General features: G+C 41.1%; 1 protein-coding gene across 3 annotated transcripts in view; it reads right to left on the reverse strand.

The window, feature by feature from the left end:
- Window positions 1–24,611, reverse strand: part of CPVL (carboxypeptidase vitellogenic like) — a 127,742-nt gene extending 103,131 nt beyond the window's left edge. Inside the window, exons 1-3 of one of the 3 annotated variants that reach the window (XM_049642936.1) lie at window positions 24,545–24,611; window positions 8,687–8,872; window positions 545–663 (exon numbers count right to left, since the gene is read on the reverse strand). In XM_049642936.1, the coding sequence (XP_049498893.1) occupies window positions 545–663; window positions 8,687–8,849 (282 nt within the window). In that variant the 5' untranslated portion in view covers window positions 8,850–8,872; window positions 24,545–24,611. Of the gene's footprint in view, window positions 1–544; window positions 664–8,686; window positions 8,873–11,139; window positions 11,318–24,544 lie in introns of those variants that run through there. The other 2 variants (XM_049642937.1, XM_049642935.1) reach the window with 2 other exon arrangements.
- Between the last annotated feature and the right edge of the window lie 1,181 nt (window positions 24,612–25,792).

Genomic DNA, 25,792 nt, shown 5'->3' on the forward strand with positions numbered 1-25,792 from the left:
AGCTGGCACTGCAAAGCCCACGGGGACAGAGGACAGAGCAGCCACAGAAGTCCACAATCGACTACCTTTCAACATGTATCACACCTGTATATTTCGGGAACCTCCCCATACCTTTCAACATGTATCACACCTGTATATTTCGGGAACCTCCCCATCCCTTATCATTCTTCGGTTCCCCACCGCCCAGCCTTGCCCAAGGTATTTTTAGAACAAAACAACGACAGAATGATTTAAGAAGACGGTGGCAGGAAGAAGGTGGTAATATTAATATTCTGAATAAGGCTGCAAGGAATTTAAGAGCTGGACCTTGCCTGTAAACATTTGTTTCCTGCACATAAACAGGAACACCACACGGAGTCACTGGTGCTTATTTTTAGAAAAAAAATCTAAAAGATGCAAACAAAAAAAAAAAAGTTGGTTGTTTTTGTTGTTGTTGTTGTTGTTGTTTTTTAAAGTATGGTTTCCTAGGCTAACATTTCTGCGCTGGGGAGCATTCTCAGCTCCTGAGGGTTAGTGTCCTGATAGAGCGCTCTCGCAGGCCTACCTGAGCTGGAAAGAACCAGAAGAAAATGTTGCTGTTGTAGGTCTTATTCACAGTGATGTAGCCAGCGTAACTCTTCACATTCGATCCAGGGAAAGGAGGAACCAAACTCTGTTTTTTTGCTAGTGGAAAAAAAGAATGTACCCGAGGATTAGAGAAATAATATCGAGTTAGCTATCTCTGCCTCATCTCTGGTCTTCTCCCTCTCATGGGCCAGGTCTGGGATGGAGCGAACAGAAAAGCTACCAGGAGACTGGCATAAAGGTACGGACTATAGCAAATTCCAGCTTGCCCTGGCCAGTTCCACATGTTCCACATTTACAATGTAGCCAAGGGGCATTTTTAACCTTTTTTTCTTTGGTCCCCAAATATATTTATGAGCTATAATAAGATTTCTTTTTAAGAAAAAAGAAAGAAAATCACTTATCCTCAGCTCCACTCTAAAAAGGAAACCAAAGTGGGGGCACCTGGGTGGCTCAGTCGATTAAGCGCCCGACTTTGACTCAGGTCATGATCTCACAGTTCAGGGGTTCGAGCCCAGCTCAGAGCCTGGAGCCTGCTTCGGATTCTGTGTCTACCTCTCTCTCTTTCTCTCTCTCTCTGCCCCTCCCCTGCTCACGCTCTGTCACTGTCTCTCTCCAAAATAAACATTAAAAAATAATAATAATAATAAAATAGAAATAAATAAATAAAAAGGCCAGGGCAGAAGTCACCAAGTCCCAAAAGGTGAGGTGGGTACAAGGAAAACAACATAGCTAAGCAGCTCTCAGCCTCCGGAAAGCCTATATTCTCCACACTCTCCTTATCATGAAAGCAAGGGGCCTGCCACTTCCATTAAGGGAAATACGCTGACGCATGTGGGGAGTGGGGATGGCTGGGAGGGTAGGGAGAGGCAGGCAGTGAGACGAGGGGTGACCTCATGGCCTCATAGCTACTCACAGGAAACCAAATAAGACAACAGGATAGTTGTAGAGGGCAGAGGTCTGGCTTTTTTATGGCACCAAAGGGACAGGGACAGGGAGGGGGAAAGAGGGACTGCTCAGATAGCGTGAGGACACCCAGGAGTAAATAATACTAAGAGGGGCTAACACTTTAAAGGCTACAGTACCGAGGGCTTTCCATTATGCAGTAGGTGTAATTATTATCCCCACTTTACAGATGAGCTGAAGCTCAGAGAGGGTGAGTAACTTGCCCAAGGTCACACAGCTAGTAAAGGAGAGCTGGGATTCAAACCTAGCAGTCAGACTGCAGAGTTTGCTCCTTCTCTGACCCTACACTGCTTCTCAACCAGAGAGTTAGTCCCAAAGTAGGGGTGGCACGGGGGGGGGGGGGGGAGAGCAAGCAGTGATTAGGAAAACAGTGGAGGAGAAATGGGACATGGATGGCAGGGGGTAGGGGGAACTGAAGGGGAGTTTAGGTGAAGAAAGATTCCTTAATGCTGACAAAGCAAGTGTCCCCAGTAAAAACTAATGATTGAAGAAAAGCTATTTATGTCTGACACATATTAAGTAGGAGACTGGTTAGAGAGAGGAGCAGGTCAGGAAGCTTAGTCCTTCACACACACCACCCACTAAAGATGCCTTCAGCAGGGTGCTGGAGCCCATAGGCTCTCAAGCTGTTAGCATCTCTTCCCACCTTAGCATTAGCAACATCACCACTAGCAGGCAACAAGCCACAGTAAGAACGTCTACATGCACAGATCAGTGTGCAAATCAGGACCCCGTCCCCACAGAGCTGCTCGTGACACTTACCAGCACACCATGGCATCAGGGCTGCAAGTTCCTCTTTTAAAATGAACCTGCCTCCTGGCAGGGAAACTCTCATCTAGACAGCACTGTTCCCTTTCCTTCGTACTTTGCTGAGCCTTACGCTGCTACTGACCGTCTCTGTGGTCCCTGGGCAGTCACTTGACCTGTCTGTGCTTCAGTTTCTCATCTACGGAAGGTGGATGACTTCACGTGTCAATGAGAATAAGGGTCCATGCATGTACAACCTTTAGAAAAGAAGCTGGCTCGTAGGGAGCACAGCTATTGTTACCTGTGAAATGCACCTGCTGATTAGGAACAAGTGGCATCTGGGAGCAGAGGAGATGGTGGGATAAAGGCAGGGTCTCAAGAGCAGTTTCTGAAGGGTCCTGCTAGGTTAGTACAATAGGAAGAACATGGGTAGACCCAGGTTTGTGATTCTGACCAGGCCCCCTGGCAAGTTGCCTTATCTCTCTGAGCCTCTCTTTCCTCTTGTGCAAGATGTGGATACCGATTCCCCCACCCTGGACTTTCTGTGGGGATCAAACTCAGCACACAGAGCTGCATCTAAAATAAGGGCTCGGGCAAAGGAAGCGAAGATCATCACTAGCTTGTGGGCCACCCCACGTGCTGTCTAGAAAACTCTGCCTTTTTCTGGCGGCGTCTGGTTCCCCCAGGGAAGATTGCTTAACTCAATCCAGCTTCTCTGGCTCTTCCCATGCTCTTTTCAAAAAGACCTATCCCTTGCTGCCAGAAAAAGAAAAAAGAAAGGGAGAGGAGCATCTCAAGCAAAGGAAAAGGGGGATGTTTAGGGAAAGTGGTGATTGCCAGCCTACACCCTTTCCTCCAGCAGCCTTGCCTCCACCCCACCCCACTTTGCTTCCGCTCTCAATTAGCCCAAAGAAGGCTGACCCTCCAGGGCTGGGCAGCCTTTCAAAACTTTTTTTTTTCTGTTTAAAAAATTGAGATATATTGGACAAGGAACATTATATGAGTTTCAGATGTACAACCTAACAATTTGATGTTTGCATATATTGCAAAATGGTCACCACAACATCTAGTAAACACCCATCACCGTACGTAGTTACAATTTTTTCTTCTGGTGATGAGAACTTTCAAGATCTATTCTCTTAGCAACTTTCAAACATGCAATATGATATTACTAACTGTAGTCACTATGCTATATATCATATCCCCAGACTTCTTTTGTAACTGGAATGTTGTACCGAAAACACTTCTGACATATTTTCCCCCAAACTATCAATCTTCTCAGAATCAGAGAACCCCCAAAAAGGTGGATAGAGACCTGAAGGTAGAAGGGTTAGGAATAAATGAGACGTGACTCACAGTGAGGTATGTGAGCAGCAGGGATTCGAGAAAGAAGACAGAGAAAAATGAGAAAGGTCGAAGAAGAATGAGAAAAGAAAATATGTAATAGAAAGGAGCTAGAGGGAATGGAATATGGGAGAGAGATGATTGAATCAATCTATCTCTCTGAGGCCAGCACAGCACAAGGTCTGCTGGCCTGCTCTGACAATGACTCTGATGTTCCCCCAGCCCTCCTTTTCTGAAGCTTCCAAAGTTGTTTCTCTGCTACCTTGTACCTCCTCAGGTACATTTCCTGCCTCGCCTTGAAGATCAGGGGCTACTGGAAAGCAGGGAAATTGTCTTGTCTTCGTACCCACAGGTACACCTGATTTACTCACTGGCAATGTACTAGGATTAGCATATTTCTACAAAATCCTCCTAAAGAAGGCAGGCCTTTTTAAAGTCTTAAGAATTTAGAAGGACTTTTTCTGGCTCACTAAAAAGTGTTTCACCCTATTTCAATTCTTAAATTTCCTTTAACGAAGTCACGGTAAAATAATTAAAAGCTCTTTCAACTAAAATGATATTTTGCATTTTCAAATGTTCGGTTCCTCCTTCCAGAGTCTACCAATGGAATGTGGAAAATAAACTCCCAAGATGTAGGGGTTTCTTACTTCCTGGAACCATGACTCACAATTCAAATGTTCAAAACAGTTTAAAAAAAAAGGAAAAGGTTTTCTTTGAAGTGATTTCACTTCCTCCTTATTATTCACTGCAGTTACCAATGTTTATGATATTAACACTTTGAAAAAGATTGGATTGTGACCAAAGAAGGACTTGAAGCAGCTAATCAGGGTGCACTTCACATTTACAAAGTCTTCAGTCATCAACAGTACTGCACAAGACACGGCCAGACCGTAAGTGATAATAAAGTGACACCTAATAACAAAATGGTCTTTAAAGTTCGTGAAAAGGCAGTGTTTGTAAATATTTAAAAATTTGCCTCCTTTATTCATTTTGTTTCGAGGGTTTATTCTAGCTGCAGAGAAAGTAAACGTGCAATTACAATTACACAAAACTAAGCCAGCTAATTGGGAGATTAAAAAATAAAAACGCCCTTGTCTTTGTGTGAATTACTGTTTATCTCAAGAATGTTCCATTGCGATACTAAGACTCATGCGCCTAAGGTTTTGACAGACTCAATAAACAAAAGGGATTTAGGGGAATGAGCTGACCATCTGTCCAGAGCTTCCTGAACTTTCAGTAAAGCGGATGAATAAAATTATCCTTAATTATGTTATCAGGGCTGTTTGTGAATACCCAGATGTACCAGAATTTGGATCAGCCACTCAAAATTCCATTCAAAGATTTTGACTGCGTAACAGAACTTTAGAAAGTGACATTACATCAGTTTTACTATTTTAGAAGTTGTCCTCCATCAGATGGTGATCTATCAGACTTGGCACAGAAGGGCAGAAGATGAAAACTACCTCCCTCGGAAACCTTCCTTGCTACTGCTGATGACCGCAACAATGAAATGTTTGTAAACAAGGAATACAGGAGTGGTAGGGATGTGGACAGTCTGTCAGATGGATTTCTCTGTGTTTTCACTTGGTTCCTCCAAGATGTATGAAACAGACACACCACCACGAGTCGCTTGCGCTAAATGCCTTTGTTGAAACTGTTTTCCTCACTCAGTATACACAGATCCTTTCCTAGTTTGGATCTAGTCACACAGCACAGTGGTTCATACCTTGGGTTCCGGAGCCAGCAAAGATAGGTTTTAATGCCACCTCTGCCACTTACTATCATTAAATGGCTCTGAGCAAGACACTTAATTTCTCTGGGCCTCAGTTTCCTCATCTATAAAATGGGAACAATAATTATGCATTCTTCATTACCATTGCTCTGAGAGTTAAATAAGCTAATGTGTGTGTAAAACCCATGTCTGGCATACATTCAGGCTTAACATTTAAATTCTGCAAGTATTTATTATATATGCCTATTACATATAGAAACTGTGCTATGTATTGGGAATATAGTTATTAAATATTAGGATGTGTTATTTTTCTTACTACACTATTGCTATTTTCTGGACTCTACCAACCGATAGGATAGCTTCCTTCTCAAAATTTCCAACATGCCTACCTCAAATGTGACACTTTAGTATTTTAGTATTCACTGCCTTATTCCTTAATTGGTTTCATGTGTGTGCATCTGGTCACTCCAGAAGAGCACCAGATTCTAAAACAAAGGGAAACAAATTAGAGCAGGCAGATCCCAGAGCAGAAGTCATAAAATCTGGGTCTTAAAACACATCTCTGGTCCTATTACCTGCATATCCTTGGGCAAGTCATGTAACGTTTTGGGAGTCTCAAATTCCTTCTGTGTGGATTGGTAGGGTTGGTTATGAGTATTCAACGCCATTTCAGCTCTAACTAAGTGATTTGGCTTGATTTGTTGTTGATGAACATAATCTAAGCCATCAGTACCCACTTACTAAAGGAGCCCAAATGAATGCATGCGATCCGTTTTTGTAGATTTGGATGATATTTTGCCTCTTCGTATATGTCTAGTGATATGAGCCTGTACCATCGGAATACCATCTTCTCATGACTTTTCTACATCAAGAAAAAAATGAGTCTTTTTTAAAAAAGGAATGACTACCTTCTCTGACTACATTGTCGCTGGCTACATCATCAAATGTACACAGGGGCACCTGCGTGGCTCGGTCAGCTAAGCGTGTTGACTCTTGGTTTCGGTTCAGGTCACGATCTCACGATTCGTGATTTCGAGCCCCACATCAGGCTCTGCACTGATGATGTGTAGCCTGCTCAGGATTCTCTCTCTCCCTCACTTTCTCTGGCCCTTCCTGGCGCGCTCTCTCTCTCTCTCTTTCTCTCTCTCAAAATAAATTAATAAATTCTAAGAAAATGTACACTAATATACACTGACGACATTATCCAAGTTTTCCACCTCTTCTCAGGAAAGAGACGGTAAAACATGGAGTCGACGTGTATGTCAGAAAAAAGACACGTGACCAGGACTCCAGTGCACCCCCAAGATACAAGAACGTTTTGGTTTTAAACCAAACAAAACCCAAAACAATAATACCCTGTTAGCTATGAGAATATTTTGAATGAAGAAGCGTTGCTTTATTTTTAAACTTCTTTGTGGAGTACATAGATTTATTTTTGATCTTGAAAATGATTATTTCCCTCAAATTTCCAACATCACTTCCACATGCCCCTGCTGTCTACCAACCTAGCAGCCTCACAGCCACTAACTCGGTTGTCCCACCTGTGATTCGAGAGCAGTCAGTCCTCCAAAGCAAACACCAACGTCTCCATCTATGGGCCAGCTTCCCCATCTTTCACCTAAAGAGAGTGCTCCTGAAATAGTCCCCCATCCCAATCAACTGTCCCCTCTTCCCAATCATTTCTATCAGCAAATACATTGTCTCCTGCTCTCTCTCTCTTTTTTAAATATGAAATTTATTGTTAAATTGGTTTCCATACCACACCCAGCGCTCATCCCAACAGGTGCCCTCCTCAATGCCATCACCCACTTTCCCCTCCCTCCCACCCCCATCAACCGTCAGTTTATTCTCAGTTTTTAAGAGTCTCTTATGGTTTAAAGACCCTTCCTGGTCCCACAGCTCCCTCCAGCCACTACCCCATTTCTCTGATTCCTTTTACAAACAACACCTGAAAACAGATGCCTATATACTATTTTATAGTTCAGGAACCCACTGATGTCCTGAAAGATTAAGTAGTGTTATCTACCCAGTGATTTACCTAAACAGAAGGAAGCATTAAGAACAGAGGCAGGTCATAAATTCTAGTCTCCGATGATGCCCAATAACACCTTTTTCCTATTAATAATAATTATTGGAAACCCCACAATTTCCAAATAAAAAGTGATTTGCAAACACTAATATTTAGAGAGCAACGTACAGGTTATAGAGCTTTCATGTGCGTTTTCTCATCTGATTCTTATAACATCCCTGTGACTTAAGTGGTTGTGTCTCCACGTTGTTGATGAGGACACCGAGGTCTAGAATGTTTGAGTAACTTGCTGTGCAGAGGGGCCCAACAGTATGCCTGTGGTCATAGACTCCGGAGGGAGGCTGTCTGGGTGTGAATCCTGCACCTACCAGCTGGTGTCCATGTGACTCTCCAAGTAACTTTAAAAAAATTTTTTTAAGTTTATTTATCTATTTTTTAATTTTTTAAATGTTTTTATTTATTTTTGAGAGAGAGAGAGAGAGAGAGAGAGAGAGAGAGAGAGAGAGTGGGGGAGGAGTGGAGAGAGAGAGGGAGACACAGAAGCCAAAGCAGGGTCCAGGCTCTGAACTGTCAGCACAGAGCCCAGCACAGGGCTTGAACTCATGAACTGTGAGATCATGACCTGAGCTGAAGTCAGATGCCTAACTGACTGAGTTACCCAGGTGCCCCTATTTATCTATTTTGAGAGAGAGAGAGAGAGACAGAGAGAGACAGCAAACAAGGGAGGGCTAGACAGAGGCAGAGAGAGAGAATACCAAGCAGGCTCTGTGCTGTCAGTGCAGAGCCTGATGTGGGGCTCGAACTCACAAACAGTGAGATCATGGCCTGAGCCTCAGTTAAGAGTCAGACGCTTAACTGAAGAAGCCACCCAGGTGCCCCCAACTCTGGCAAGTAACTTAATCTCGTTCTGCTTTAGTGTTCTTAGATGTGAAATGGGTACACCTGCCTGGGTTGTTAAGATGCTGACGTGAGTTTACATAGAATCCTCGGAACCAGTATGTGTAGTAAGTTTTAAGGTTAGTATTTATTATTGCCCAGCTGGGGACAGGCGCTATGCTAGTTTTATAAATAGAAATGTAGGTACTCGACCACCAGATAATCTGTCCCTGACAAACTCTCATTTTAGCTCAAAACTCTGATAATACATGACATCAAATCATTAATATTTGAAATAAAACAGCTGGGTTAAAAAATACCAGAATGTATTTTGAATCCTGTAAAATAACTGCAAAAAAACCCAAAATGAAACAAAACCCCAAACTGTTGAAAATACCCCAGTGGTTTTCTGATTTTACTAAACTTACCTTCTTCAAGTTTCCCAGCTTCAATATAGGGAGTAAGAAATAATGGCTCTCCTACGTTTCCCTTATGTGGTACGGAAACCCGAACATTTTTGTATAAGGAGTGAAAGATCCCGCCACCAGGGCTGAACATGAACACGACCACCAAAACAATCGTCTTCCACATGGCACCAACCAGTCTCTCTAGGCCTAGGATGAAAACAAATGAATCCAAAGAGTAAATATTTACCCAGTCCTTTTACATACATGACATTCATTTATTTCATTAAAAAAAAAAAATGTATATTGTAAAATAAATAAATAAATATTCTGTGTAAAGGTCCTTTGCTAAGCACCTTGGATACCACCTGAACCAAACAGACCTAATCCCTGCTTACCCTGAAGTCCACAGTCTAAGGGAGAGGAAGGGGCTATTCAAGGATTCACAGTCTAACTAGAGAAACAATTTATATTTCTAAAACTGTGGTCTGAAAAGTAAACTCCATGCAGGATCAGATAAAACTTCAAGACAACAAGGACTCTGTAACTTATCACCAAATGTGTCGTAGAGATGCTTACCTACCACGGGAAGGCACAGGACTGAGAACATATCTCTGGCCAAGAGAACCTAGGGAGGCCTTAACAAGATTAGGTGTGAAGGAAGGGTGGGTGGAACCCAGATGGGCAGGAGAAATGGAGAAAGCATCACTTATGGGGGGGACAGCTTGAGCAAAAGTGAGACTTCAGTTGTCCATGGGCACTTGGGCAGAGAAATTTAAAATAAACCAAGTGGATTTCTGCTTACCTCTTCTGTCTCTTACAAATCACAAACTTTGCATTCAAGAACAAAAAAGAAAGAAGAAAGGGAAGGTCCTACAACTATCTTCAGGTCCCTGCCCTTATTGCTAGCTGATAAACTCAAGAGCTATGCCTCAACCTTTGTGAACAGTTTTTCAAAGGTCTTCAAATCTGATGCTTGCTTAGACTACTCACCTCGACTGATAATAGTAGTGACTTAAAGTTGGCGATTTCCCTAAATTTGTAAATAAATATGTAATTTGTATTTACAATGGGCTTCCCCATGTATTTTTAGCTGATTTGAATATCCTAATAACTCAACCAGGAAATCAAAGATTAATGGCACTAATGTTAGATAAGGAAATGTTGATTCCTTGGATAAGGAATGCCACAGCCAAGAACATGGTAAACCCAGTCAAGGCCAAAACCCAGCACAAGGTGAGTCAGGGGCAGATGCAGGGTCAGATCTCATCTTTTTCTAAAATTGTGACGTTTTGTTCATCGTGGATTTTCTTGCATTAATTTTTATTTTTTCCCAAATGTTGCATTAAAATACTATCTATCATGATTATTGGGTTTTTTGGCACTCTCTTACATTTTATACCCGAGTCAAGTGCCTCACTTACTTCACCTTAATCCTTAACGCTAAGAATTAGGATCTTCCATCAGTGCTATTACATTACTCGGCACCTACTACCATTTAAGCAAGATCCGAATTCTTAGCTCTAAAGTCTAAATAAAGTACATGAAACTAATAAATACTTTACTCACTTAGGTTTCTGGATGTAAAAATAAATATACAATTATGCAAATATAATGCCTGCTTCGGACTGTTCAGTGCCTTAAAATACCATGCCATTAAAACATCTTAAAAACATGAAATGTATAAAAATCTGTTACCACAGGCTTGTCGCAACCCAAGTTAGCATAAAATGAAAATACTGTTTGTGGCAAATTTTAAAAGCTTTTCAGACACATTTCCCCAATAAGATAAACATTTATAATTATAATGTGATCAAATATATAATTCTAGTCAAGTCTTTCATGGTTAACTTAATAGAATTCCCCATGCTTCATGTAAACAAGCCCAACCAAATACAATATGCAGCTAAAAACTGGCCTTGCCTATTATGGACTATCATAAGGAACAAAATGAATTTAAAAACTGAAGTTAGTCCCAAGAAGCCCAAGGTACTGACCACTATGGCACTAAATTAATTATGTGAACTTGTTTTAATACTGTAGCTACTTTCAAGGAATACTTGAAATCAACAATCTTACTCTCCAACTGGTTCGGGGGAAAAAAAAAAGAAGATCTGTGGAATTAAAAAAATACTGGAAAAAGCTCTTCCAGTAAGAGGTTTTTTTCCTGGCGGCAGAAATAAGGAACTAATCACACCATCTAATTTCTCAATCTTCCTGCTGCAAACTTCCAGCTCCCTTTAATGGAAGTCATTAATATTTAAATAACCAGGGTAGTTACAACACCTCCCTTGAAAGCAGATGTTGACTCAGAGATGTTAAAAAAGGAAAGAGGTAAAACTCGTCTTGTTTTAATTGACATAAATCTAATACATAAAAGTAAGAGTTCGGTCAATTTAGCAGATCTCATTAACATTTAATCAAATAACTATTAGAGTCATGGTTTCTCATGGAGGTGAATTAAAGCAACAACATACTTCATTGCATAATTCTCATTTAACTGCCAGAATTCCTGAACTCTGCTTGGCTGTCATGTCTCCTAATGAAAATGAAGGCTATTATCACGAATAAGGAAGTGTTGTTTTCTTCTTAAATCCTTCTCAAATGTTTTTGTTTATACTAAATTAGCCTGAATCTTTTAATGTATTGAATATTTACTGAGTACTTTCTAAACAAAACATCCTCTACTAGAAGCAATTGCCTAAAGAACTGGGGGGGGGGGGGGGGGGGAGTATTCACCATACAATTTATCATATCTATTTGGAATAATATGAAAACATTGGTGCTATTTCCAGTTGAAATATATCATATTGAAGGATTCAGACAAACTGTTCCTCTTAATGTTTGGAAACATAAAATCTAAGTAAATACAAAGCAATATTGGCAGAATCAAGTAAGCTAAAGGTCAAAGGTATATGATTTGCTAAAATTGTCTCACTAATCCTTAAATATTACAGCTGGAAGCCATATGTTCAGCATACAATTTTTTAAATATAAACACAGATATTTATCACTGTGTTCCTTAGAATAATAAAAACTATCAACAATTTATATTGTTTACAATAATTTGTAATAAATAATTAATAATTAATTAATTAAATAATTTACAATATAATTTACAATAAGTCAGTTATTATACAACAAAAAGATGGAATTATACACAGCAATTAAAATGACAAGAATGGGAAAATGTACTAAAATATCAGGTAAGGAAAAGCAGGCTATTTATTGGATATAGGGTAGTTTCTCCTTAATTAATACTTCTTTAAAACTTCTAAATTTTCTACAATAATTAATCTTATCATCAGAAAAAAATAGTTTTCGGCTTCGCTTTTTTGTTAAGAAAAAGTGAAACAGCTGGTAGATGTGGCAAAAAACAAAATGCTTGTTCCTCATTCCTTGGTACTACCTGGTTATGACCTCTTGCGTTTCCTAGGAATAAGTGTTCTGTTTGCTCTTCTGGAATGTACTCTTCTTTCTCTAACATTCTATGGAGGTATGTCTTGATCTCCTAGAACCACAGAACCTCAAGACTCAAAGTAAACTTTCTCTTTGGTAAATTAGAAGACTCTGCATAAATGTGAGGGGCTGTTATAATAATAATTACAATTATTATATAGTATTTAATGCCCCCCGGGATAGAATCCATAACAAATGTGCATGCGATTGGTATCAGCAAATATTTGTTGAAGTGATGTGTCTAAATAATGAGTCATGGTATTTTAGACAGATGTGAGATATTAGATATTCATGTGGACCAATTCTTTCATCTTGGAGACTAGAAAACTGGAGCCAGAGAAGTACGTAAGTGACCTCCTTAAGATTACACCACTGGTGAGTAGTAGGGCCAAGACTTAAAGCTAGGATTTATTTGTGGCTCTACATCCAACCTGTTTTCCACACTTCCAAATTTGGTTACAATTATATTCAGATATTCTGTTCTTGTCTCAATCGACAATTCATAGCCTGTAACAGTCGTAAAAAAAATAACAAACGAACAAACAGAAACATAAATAAGTGAATCTTCCTAGAGAAATTTGATTTTTAGAAAAACTGACACTAATCCAGCTTCTGCCAACTCATTCACTGACCATTTGGCAAGACAGTGACTTCTCTGGGCCCCAGTTGCTATGTTAAAACCAATGGTTACCTTTCTAGGAACTTTGAGAGCTAGTTGTTCAACAAAGGCATTGTTAAAGATTAAACTATGAAAACTTACCATTAAATAGGTTTTATTGAAAGATATAATAAATACTCAAAACTCATCACTGCATAACTATTGACTACATTTCACCATGACTCGGGGTTATGGTTTCTGTATTTGGTGGATGGATTACATAACGGTTGGTTACAGTGCATTTCTTTCCAGCTCTGTGTTCAGGAACATCTTGTTGGTATCGTGAAATCAGCCATAGTGGGAGTATTTACACCACAGAAATCAGCAAACAGCACAAATCAGGGCTTTACCCCCACTCCCCCAGAAATCCAGTCGTTAAGCATTTACCCACACGTGTTGGTCTCATGTTCCTAATTTGAAAAATGAGCTGGAAACTACTTTCCATCAACTCACGCTCCAATTCCAATCGAAGTGATTGGCAGAAGGGGCGCCTGGGTGGTTCAGTCAGGTGAGCATACGACTTTGGCTCAGGTGGTAATCTCGAGGTTGATGAGTTCAAGCCCCACATTGGGCTTGCTGTGGTCAGCCTGTCAGCGCAGAGCCTGCTTTGAATCCTCTGTCCCCCTCTCTCTGCCCCTCCCCTGCTTATGTTCACCCAAAAATAAATAAACGAAAAAAAAAATGATCAGCAGAAGAGACAAAAGGGAAAAATCCTGCCAAGTTTTCCTCTGTGTTTGGAAGCAACCACTAACACGGTCAGATATGCAAGGCTTCTAGAAAAGAAATCTGAAAAAAAACATTGGAAACTGTGTGTTCTACCAATGGAAAAAGAGTCAAAAACAAAAACTCCAGAATGAGGACAAAGAAAGCAAATGTGTCAGGCAGCCCTCTACTCTCTTCTCTCCTTCCCACGTCCCTCTTTTGATATGTAGATTATTCTAATCAAAGGATGGAAATAAATGGTATAGCTCCAATAGACCAGCTGTTTAGATTCCCCTTACCTATTTAACTGGCTCCCAACATAATAAAAACATTCCCTAAAACAAACTAATAAAACAGGCCACCTAGTGACAGACATTTCCATGAAATCTGTAGTAAAAAAAAGGGTATACAAGAAAGTGGTTCCTCTAGTTTAAAAAGATTTTTTTTAATGTTTATTATATGTGTGGGAGAGAGAGAGAGAGACAGAGCATGAGCTGGGCAGGGGCAGAGAGAGAGCAGGCTCCAGGTTCTGAGCTATCAGCATGGAGCCCGACACGGGGGCTCAGACTCACAAACCGCGAGTGAGATCATGACCTGAGCCAAAGTTGGAGACTTAACCAACTGAGCCACTCAGACCCCCCTCTACTTTAAAAAGATTTAAGCACATCTCAAGATTATTCAAGCATATCCAAAGCACCTGAATCCTGTAACAAAGAGTTATTGTGCAACCCTCAACTTAAATACCAAACCAAATCCCAAATCTAGCTCTTTTGCTAAAGGATTTCCATGCAAACAAATGGTTTATGTGTATAAACAAACAAACCTTTATCTAAATAAACAAACCTTTTTATAAATAAACCTTTATTTTTAGCAATCCACTCCTCACTTTCCTCAAGACATCATTTTAATTTCTAAAATTGATATTTGAAGCTCTCTTTTCCCAGAAAAGACATAGCACACGACACGCAAGGTGAGAGGTGATAGGCAACTTTCTGTTGAGGGGGCACTGAGAACATGCCTATCTTCTTTTCACAGCACCCCACCCCCACCCCCACCCCCACCCCCAGGGCATCAGACAGGAGTGTCTCCTCTTGCTAATGACTTAGTCATTCCCATCTCTGCCATCATACATTTGGACTCACAAGAAAGGAAGATAAATTTGAGTTATGTGGCAGGTGGAGGATGAAAAGAACCAGGAAGAGGAGAAAATCATATCTGACACAATAGAAAGGAGCTTTACCGTGAAGTCTCACTCCAGCCAGAAGGAAAATTTGAGTGGGGGTGGCAAGTAAGAAAGCAGACATGTCCCAAAATGTTAATAACAGTTTTGAAATAGAAAGACATCCTCATGATCAAAGGCCTCATCATAACAATACCAATCATAGCTACCAATCGTTGGACATTCTCTATGTACAAGCAGATGTGCTAATTGCTTTATATTTTTATTTCTCACCTTTGGGGGCCAGGTACTATTATCGTCCCATTTTAGAGATGAGAAACTGATCCTTAGAGAATTTAAGTTATTGGCCCAAGTTCACACCACTAAGTGGTAAATCAAGGAGTTAAGGCCAATCCCCATTAGTTGGTAAAGACTATTCTACAGTTACAACACCAGCATCTCGTAAGATGTGCTATGTGGGCCAGAGTCCCTCCTCCCTTTTCAGGTAAATTTGGAAATATGACATATTATATCCCTGCAGAATAAAATTATTATGTTGCTAAGAATTTCTGGTGTAAATAAATCTGTTAAATCTTAGCCCAGTATTTCCCAAACCAACCAATTTTTGATCAGGAAATCCTTTTTATTTGGGGGCAATATCTTAAAAAAATTATGTAACACACTCTGTGGTCTTTATTCAACAAAACATGATAGAGGAACATCTATATCTTAGGCCCTTCCTGCTCCAAATGACCTCAGAAAAGTGTTTGGGCTAACACTTCAGTTATGGTTAGGAAACATCTCTGGGTGGAACCAGCCTTGAGGAAACAGTGCAAAGGCCCTGAGGTGCAAATAAGTCTGTTTGTTGTTTGTTGATGGGAGTACAGTGAATGAAGGAGAAAGTGGCAAGCACGTGATGAGTTCAGAGGGCGGTCAGGGCCAAAATATGTAGAGTTTTAGCCGTATTCATATTCATTAACATTAGGGAGTAATATGGTCTAATCAGAATTGCGAAACGTGAAATGATCACTCTGGCTGCCACCTAGCAACTGGACGATAGGAGAAAAAGGATGGAACCAGGATACCAATTAGGAGGCTCATGTAATACCCCAGGAGAGATGGGAGAGGCTGGGGCCAGAGAGTAGCGGTGGCGGTGGTGAAAAATGTGAGCTGCATTTTGTAAGGAAATCCATCGCCATTTATGAATAGACTAGATAAAGTGGCCGAGGGAAAGAAAAGAAGCAAGGATGACTCCTAAGCTCTTCTGCCCAGAGCAATTTCATGGATTGTTACAGGTTGAATTTTGTTCCCCCAAAAGATATGTTGAAGTGCTAACCCCCAGCACCTCAGAATGTGACCTTATTTGAAAAAAGCGTCTTTGGGGCGCCTGGGTGGCTCAGTCGGTTGGGCGGCCGACTTTGGCTCAGGTCACAATCTCGCGGTCCGTGAGTTCGAGCCCCGCGTCGGGCTCTGTGCTGACGGCTCAGAGCCTGGAGCCTGCTTCAGATTCTGTGTCTCCCTCTCTCTCTGCCCTTCCCCTGTTCATGCTCTGTCTCTCTCTGTCTCAAAAATAAATAAATGTTAAAAAAAAAGAAAAAGAAAAAAGCATCTTTGCAGATGTAATCAGTTAAATTAGAATGAGGTCATACCGGATTAGGGGTAGATTTTAATGCAGTGTAACTGATGTTTAGCAGAGAAACCCAGAGAGGAGAGTGCCATGCAAATAAATAAATAAATAAATAAGCCAGAGAAGACAGCTATGTGACAGTGGGGTGGGGGCAGAGACTGGAGTGATGCATCCACAAGCCAAGAATCACCAAGGCTTTTGCCGGCAAACACCAAAAGCAAGAGTCAGGGAAGGGTCACCCCTTCCCCTCCCCTTCTACAAGTTTCAGAGAGAACATGGCCCCAGACTGATTTTGGACGTCTGTATGAAACAATAAATTCTGATGGTGTAAGCCCCACAATTTGTGGTATTTTTTTTATAGAAGCCCTAAGAAACTAGTACGTGGATAGTGAGACCAATATCCCACTGGAGGCTGGGAACACTGTGGAAGGAGTCGTGATGGAGAGGGGTAAAATGTGAGTCATCAACAATAAAATGGGAAAGAGAAGCTACATTGATTTCTTATTAAGATATGTGTGACATTATTATAAGCCAGGGTTTCCCATAGGATCCTAGTTCAGTAAAATATCAATAGATTTTAAAAGGACAAAAAGTTTGGGAAGGTTTGGGTTAAACAAGCTTAAATAGGCTTCCTGGTTCCAGAACATCTCAGAGCCTTTCACTTATTAATGGGCAGCATGTGTTTGACTGTGACACTATTCTTAGAAAGGCCCTGAATCCAGAGGTTTACATAAGACATACCCAGATGGGACACTAAGTACTAGGTTGAATAATTTTTCAAGCCCCCACTTAGCTATTATCAAACAGGAAAGCTGGAATTTGAAGCCAGATCTAAGTGATCTCAAAGTCCATGTATTTTCCATATGTCACTGTGTAAACCACACAATATAAGAAAACCTGCTTCAGTGTAGCTTTTGACGAAAGCAGAATTCTGGGTAAACTGGATTATCTCGGCATTTATAAAACTTATAGGTGTTAAAATTGCAAGTGATTTAAGGGCATGTTTATCTGCGAAGAAAAAATGGAAGAAGAAATGCTTCCCTCAGTTTTGAAAGTAATTTTGTAGTGGTGGCTGAAGCCCTCAGTCCTTTAGGACTCATGGCTAAAGCACTGTCTTCCAATGATAAATTCTTTATTTTTCTGATGTAAATTAGACCTATTCCTCTTAGAATCAGTCTCCTTTTTGCTACCTACTGTGACTAAATTTCTCAACTAAAAACTTAAGATACACAGCGTGGCAAATACAAGGTAAGACACGTTGGATGAGAATATTTTATGTGACGATGGTCCTGGGACATTCTGCAATGTCGTCACCTTCACCAGCACTCCCTGAGGTGGCAAGAAACTCCTCCCTGATTCCAAAAGAGAGACGATTATTATAGAGAATAACCGCCATGTAATACTCCCTTAGTTGAGTCTAGTATTTTTCTCATCTCTTTTCCACACGTCGTTTCATTCGGTCTTCAAAGGAGTCAGTGGCTCTTCAACAGAGACCCACGTTGATAAAGCCATCAGTCAGTAGCAGAGCTGAGGCAGACTCCCAAGTTCACGGGGCCATCCACTCATTCAACAAAGACATACAGTTGACCCTTGAACACCATGAAGGTCATGAGTGTGACCCTTGCACAGCTTAAAACCCGCGCATAATATTGACTCCCTCCATACTCTAATGACTGATAGCCTACTGTCAACTGGAAGCCTCACTAATAACACCAACAGTCAAGTGACACGTATTTTGCATGTTGTATGTATCGTAAATTGTGTTATTATAATAAGGAAAGCTAGAGAGAAGAAAATACTAAGGAAAGCATAAGGAAGAGAAAACGCATTTATGTTACTTTACTTATCAAAAAAAATCTGCATCCAAGTGGACCAGTGCAGCTCAAACTGCATATCTTTAGCTCCTACTGTGTGTTAGACTCTAATGGAGGCACAGAGAACCAGGGACAAAGCATCTGCCTTCACAAAGCTTACTTTACGGTGAGAAAGAGCACAAAGGGAGCTATTAAGTCCATCAACTGATGAATGGATAAAGAAGATGTGGTATATACCTATACAACGGAATACTACTCGGCGATCAAAAAGAATGAAATCTTGCCATTTGCAGCATCGCGGATGGAACTAGAATGTGTTAGGCTGAGCAAAATAAGTCAGTCATAGAAAGACAAACATATGATTTCACTCATATGCGCAATTTGAGAAGCACAACAGATGAACGTAAGGGAAGGGAAGGAAAAATAAGATAAAAGCAGGGCGGGAGACAAACCATAAGAGACTCTTAAATACAGAGAACGAACTGAGGGTTGCTGGAGGGGAGGTGGGAGGGGATGGGCAAATGGGTGATGGGCATTCAGGAGGGCACTTGTCGGGACGAGCACTAGGTATTCTACGTAAGTGATGAATCACTGGGTTCTGCTTCGGAAACCAATACCACGCTGTATGTTAACTAACTTGAATTTAAATAAATATTTTTAAAAAAAGAAAAGAAAATGAAAGCAGGGTAAAAGGTTCGGGAGTGATGGGTGGAGGAGTGGTATTATTTTATATCGGATGGTCAGGGAGGGCCCCTGTGAGGAGGTGACCTGTGAGCAGATCTGAAGGACATGAGTGACTTCTGGGTGAAGATCCGGGGAGAAGAGAGTTCCTGGCTGGAGATCAGTGATTACAAGGGCCCTATAACAGGAGGCCAGGAGGCCAGAAACTAGCATGGCTGGAATCTGGCGAGTGAAGGGGAAAGGACAAAGCGGGGCCAGGTATCCGATCATTCGGGGTGCTGAAGCCAATATGTGTTTCAGAGGCTCAGTTCTCCCCAGCCCTGAGGCTTCCACCAGTGGTGAGGCCGGCCTCATGCCCGCCTCTTGTTCGTTCCCAGGACGGCGGGGCGAGAGGTGGAAAGGTTTATCTGATGGATAAATATGGGTAGTAAACCGGGCATGCTGGGCTCAACTCCCGATGTCCTCACAGGGAACTGTGTTCTTCTCTCTGCACCTGGTCTGGACTTGTAAATTGTTGGGCAAATATGCTCAACCCTGGGCTTCAGCAGTAGGAGGTTTATTTGCCCAGAACTAAGAGTTCCAACCCAACCCAGTTTCGGTAATAAAAATGCTATTTCACTCTCCACCTGCCTTGCTCTTTTGTCTTCTCCATTTCTCCAGAACTCAGGTGAGGGAAAGGAGTTTGCCATTCTGAGCGCTCCCTCAGAGACCCCAGGAGAATGGAAGTTGGACTTTCTTCTAAGTGTAACAGGCTGGAATTTTTTTCCCACTACACCCCACTGCGAACTTTCCATCATATATATAATTGGAGCAAGGCATCCTTAACAGTATGAGCTTCACACACATATTCAGAATCTGAAGTCACATACACTCTGGCTTGCCCACACCAGCCCTGGAAAGGTATGGGAATTGATCAACTGAAATGATTTTTAAAACTCAAACCAGCCCAAATACCTTCATACAGGTAACCAAAGGGCAACAAAGTCATGGACTATAGCAAGAACAAATAAATACAGAACTAAACCTCCTCATTAAGTATTTTAAAATCAAATGTGCACAGTATCCAAAGTGGACACCCTAGAAAAAGCCCACAGATTTGTTCATCTGGTCCTTGAGCCATGGAAACACCCTCTATAATTACCCCTATAGTTTCTGAAGGAAAAACAAAAAAAACCACAACAACCAAAAAACAAAGACAAAAAAACAACAACGTATTTTCACCCTCTTACTTGCTGCTTTCTCACTTTTTTCCACACCATCTGACCCCAGGCATTAATGATGTCCATATGCCCAATTCAAAGGTCTTTGTCTCAGTTGCTTTCTCTGACACATTTGTCATTACCACCTTGGTAAATTTGCCATGGCCTTGCCTTTTGTGATGTGTGTTTCAGGGATCTTCTAGAATATTTTCCTTCATGTTTCCTTCTTCCTCTGCCTTGCCCCTAAACGTTAGGTTTCCCAGGAGTTTATCCTTGGTCCATGGCTTATCTTCCTCCACACGTTCTCTCCAGGGTGGGCCCATCACTCCAAGTAGACCTTCCATTGACCCCACTCAAATAACCACTCTTCTCCAAAGCTGCAGACTCACCCACCCAGCTGTCTGCTGAACATTTTCAACCGATGCCCCATGGGCATATTAAACTCAACTTGTCAAAATGGAACCTAACCCTTCTGGGAAGGCACAGTGAATTGAGCACATGTGTTTATTTCTGCTCCCTCATTAAACCACTCTAAAGTGAAAGTGAAGACATTTTTTTTAAAGGCATACATCCCATGGCTGAAGAAAACAGCAAATATGGCTGATCAAAATTTTGTTGTTGCTGTTAGATGGAAAGTGAACAGATAGTCTGCAGAGAGAGAAAGCAGAATATCAATGAGAAACAAGCTAATTCATGTCACAAAACCACAGAAAGGCAAAGGGTAGGTGCCTTCTGTAGAAGGCAAAGGGGGGGGGGGTTGGTGTGGCGCTGAAAACGGAGGGATTAGATGAAAATCTGTCACAGTGGGTAGAGCCTCAGATCCCTTGCAGAGGAAGAGACTCATGCTGCAGAATTTATTTATTTGTTCTTTGAGATTTATTCTTTGAGCGATTAAACCATAGAAACTCTAGATTTGAGAATATGAAATACAGTCAAAGCTGGGGAAGAGGTATCCAATTGAAAAATAAGAGAAAATCTACACACTGATATGCCTCTGGTCCTTCAAACACTCATCTTTAAGAAAGCTGGCAGCCAGCACTATATGCCTCTATCCCTCACTCTATTTAGGAGACTAAAGGATTCTTCTCTGGAATACCTGAATCCACTGAAAGATAGATATATATATACACACACACACACATACTAACATGTCCTCCAATAAAATCTCCTGGACCTCATCAATCAATACCAAGGAGCCAGTGGACGGCTGACAAATCCCTTCAACACAACAGAGCTTCCAACCAACAACTTGGTTTCTCCCACTTAATATGAAACTAGAATCAAAGAAGCACTGGAAATAGGAAGAAAGCCTTTGCTTTGAAAGAAAAAGCAAAAGAAATTACTTGAAGGAAAACAAACTACAAGAAACAAAAACACAGAGAGTAGAATGAATAATGCTTCAATATATACATAGATAGATGTATATATATATACATCTATCTATCTATACACATATACATCTTTAAGAAGATAAGAGAAGATCTTCCATTCATTAAATAACAGAATACTGCCTTAAAAAGAAATGAAGGACAAGAACATGTTCCTGAAAACCAAAAAGGTGGTAGCAATTTTAAGATTTTGATGAAAGAGTGGGACAATAAAGACACATAAGTCTCCTAGAAAATACCACTAAAAGAGAAAAGGGGGTTAAAAATAGGAGGAAAAAAAAGATAATTAAGAGATTGGTTCTGGAAGACCAAAAGCCGACTAATGGGAGTTCCAGAAAAAGAAGTAAGACACAATACAGGGGAGGAAATTATGGAAGAGATAACACAAAAATATTTAGCAGAGATATAGACATGCCTCCCAGATATAAAGGGACCCACCAAGTTCCTGGATCAAAGAATGAGAAGACACAGAACACACTCCAGAAATAAAGAGGCTGTCATTAAGCTTCCAGAGAGAGAGAAAGAGATATCACAACAGAGAACCAGGAACCAAGATGGCACTGAGCTTTTCAATGGCAGCTAAAAGATGCTGGGGAAACGTGCCTCCAAAATACGAAGAGGAAAATGATCTTCACATTAGGACTGCACACTCAGCCAAACTATCATACAAACATAAGGATAAATTAAGAAAATCTTCAGGTGGATATAAGGTTTCCAAAAATTGATTCTTAACATACCACTACTCAGGAAGCTACTGGTAGATGGGTTCCACCGAAAGAAGGAAGAAAACCAAGAAAGAGAAAGATGTAAGGTCTCACTCGTAGGGGAGCTAATGCAGAAGAGAAAACCCAGGAGGACAGCTATGCCTGAAGAGCCACCAGTCCACCAGTGCAGTTTGGAACAGTAAGACCAGTGTTTTGGTTGGTTTTTTCACCTACATACATGAACTATGTGGACAGAAATCATTAAGAACTCAAAAACTACACTTAGTATCTTCTCTAAACATGTCCCTACTTCCCTATTTTTCTGTCTTGGTTAGAAGTACTTTCAAAGTGCTAATGTCTTACATTTTAACCATATACATCAGTTAAGCTGAAAGTCTGATCAAAAGGGGGGGATTGTTAAAAAGAAAACTACAGGCCCACAAGGGCTTCACTTAGGCCAAGTCCCCAAACCAAGGCTTAACACATAGTCTCACTTCAGTTCCAACCTCCCCCAGAAATGCAGTCTTAACCAGTCAGTCAGGTATTTTCTGATGAGTACCTGTGAGTCTGCCACATGGGAGGGGCCCTCTCTGTCCCCCTTGGGAAGATGAGGTCATCTGCATGATAAGACCCCTTGCTGTCCCCCCCTACAAGAAAGGTGAAAGATCCTTTTCTTTTGCTAATAACTTTCTTTTTACAGCTTCTCAGAAATCCCCTCCACTTTCTAGATGGAATGCTAACCAATTCACAACTTAATAAAGCCAATTACATCTTTAAAAAAAATTGTTTAGGTTTATTTATTTATTTGGGGGGGCAGAGGGGCAGAGAGAGAGAGGGAGAGAGAGAATCCCAAGCAGGTTCTGCACTGTCAGGACAGAGCCCAATGTGGGGCTCAAACTCATGAACTGTGAGATCATGACCTGAACCAAAATCAAGACTTGGTTGCTCAACTGACTGAGCCACCCAGGTGCCCCAGAGCCAATTCTATCTTTAAAAAAAAAAAAAAAAAAAAAAAGGAAAGAAAAGAAAAAAATACTCTCAAAGCACTGAAGCTAGAAACCCCAGCTTCTTTCTGGATTTATCTGTCTCCTCGCTGCCTTCTCACAGCCAATCAATCGCCAACCGAATCCCTTAGCTGTTTTTCAAATTTGCCCTCTCCTCATCAGTGCTACTCCCATGTCTTAATCTAGGTCCTTAACATGACTTGCCTGGACCATTGTAAATCTCCACGCTGATTCCTGACCCTGACCTTAACTCCGAGTCTGGTGAATTTCCCCACACTCTTCATTTGCGTTTGTCTTTCTTATTTTGTTGGGTCAAGGGTTTTACACCTTTTCAAACTATATTGCATGGCAATAGATAATGAACACATAGGCAAGAAGATCTCAGCATAAAGTAGGAAGTGGGTAAACAGCAGGATGGAGGAGAAGTCAATAGAGAGCAATTGCAGACAGCCTTGAAGATGTGTTCAGAGCCTCCGTCTTCTAGTGACCAGGTACGGAGGGCTCTACATTTTGAAAAGAATATTATGGCCACAGTGAGAGGATGGATTTAAATGAAAAGACAGAAGGCACAGATACAAGTGAATACACTTTACTGTAATCCAGAGTTAAGATGATGGAGCCTAAACAGGTAAGGGCAGTGGTAATAGTGTGGACAGGGCCGACTTAAAAATAATTAGAAGGTAAAATTAGCAGGACCTTGGGAGAGATGAAATATTACATGTTGAAATAGAACAGAATCTAGGATGATTCCCAGATCTGACTTAAATGGCTGGGCAGATGGTGGTGTCATTAACTAAGATCTCTCACTACTTGATTCTGCCATGAATTTAACTAGCATTAGTGCATTAATGTGCGTGTGTGTGTGTGTGTGTGTGTGTGTGTGTGTGTAGGGATGAGTGGAAAATCAGACCCCTGAGAAATTGAAAATCAGCTCTGCTGGTAATCACATTACGATGCTCCCAACACAACAGTGACAATGTTTCTACATGCCCAAGGCCATACTGCAGCTGTAAAATGACTGTCAATCCTTTCTTCTGGGTAGTTACTGCTCTCTTAGCCATGTGTTCCCAGCCTCGCTTTATTCCTCCACCTCCTGAACCAAGACCTCTGAGACAGTCATTTGCTGAACTGCCTTGAATGCCTCCCACCCCTGCTTCCCTGATCCCTCCCTTGCCTCACTTGGCCCAAGGTCAAACCTTTCAGAAGCCTCTCCCTCTATCCCAACCTCTTCGTGATACGTTCTCCTTTGCTGCAGGTAAGCAAATAAAACTAATTTTGTGTCCTTATAAATGAAGTTAGAGAAACCATAAAATCGAGAGGGAAGAGACCATAAAGGTAGAACCTAAGCGGGCAGCTGAGGGCTCTGTATATTATTCTGTGACAAGAAAGCAAGCATCTGCCACAATTCCTGAATATACAATGTTTGATTATGAAATTTTTCAGAAAAGCTGAAACAATTTTACAACTTTAGGTAGGTGTACCTTAACCTAAATTCTGTTGTCATTCAACTGGTATTGATTTAGTGCCTTCTATTTGCCTGGAGCTATGCTTACCCGTAAAGACATAAAAGCCAGAGTAACGTTAGGGAACAAGGAAGGGTTTGATTTGACCGGAGCAGAGTTTGTGAAGGGGTCAGGTGACTTTGGTCTGCGCGGTTACGTTGGGAGTCACATGGAGGACACTGAATTTCATGGCAGGAAGTTTATACTTCATCCTGGCTGCAGTCAGGAGCCATTGAAGGCATTTAAGGAGGGGAGTGTCTTGTGCCTTAGAAAGCTCATTCTAGGGGCACCTGGGTGGCTCAGTTGGTTGAGCATCCAATTCTAGATCTACGCTCAGGTCTTGACCTCAGGGTTGTGAGTTTGAGTTCCGAGTTGAGCCCCACATTGAGCTCCGCACTGGGTGTGGAGTCTACTTTAAAAAAAAAAAAAAAAAAAAGCTCATTCTAGCATCAGTGTTAGGCTGGAGTGGAGAGGACCTAAAGTCTGAGAGCTAAGTTAAAGGTCTTCACACATGTCCTGGGACAAGTAAAGTCGTTAAACTGTGAACAGAATGGATTGCGGAGAGAGAAAAAGGAGAATCAAACCATATAATTACACAAAGATACGTCTAGGCATCTTTTTGAAAGATAAGTAATAGGATATTGAATCCCCAAAGGGAAAGGTCCAGGATACCTACATACATCTTTTGGCCTGGAAATAACCCCAATAATTTGAAAGCAGCCACTGATTAGAATCCGACTATGGAGAAAAAGTTAAGAGATAAGACCCAAGGATATTGGAAATATGCTAAGAATTTGCTTTTTCAGGCCAATAGATCTAAGGACCTAAAAAGTTATCCCCTCCCCTCCTTATCTTACTCCCCAGGTTCTGGTTTAAAGCAATGAAAGAAAAGCATGTGGTTTCACATACAATGCTATACCTGCAGTATCTCCAAGGGAGAGGAATCTCAGTAATCTGGGTTCAGTTCAGTTACGCTTAGCATTTGGGCCTTATGACAAAGCACTTGATCACTGTCCTGATGAATTCAATCCATTATGGCTTAAATCTCCGAACTTGCAAATATATAGCATAAAAGTTTAAACTCCATTCCTGGTTCTGGCCAAGAAGGTACAGTTTTCAGCATTCTGTCCAGCTTACCCTCTCCCAAGTCTATATAGATATTAATGAGTCATTTTTCCAAAAGTACCTTCCTAATTATGAGAAACCTCCCTACATCAGTTCTTTTAAATGTTG

Source organism: Panthera uncia, chromosome A2 (genome assembly GCF_023721935.1).
Source record: "Panthera uncia isolate 11264 chromosome A2, Puncia_PCG_1.0, whole genome shotgun sequence".
NCBI lineage: Eukaryota > Metazoa > Chordata > Mammalia > Carnivora > Felidae > Panthera > Panthera uncia.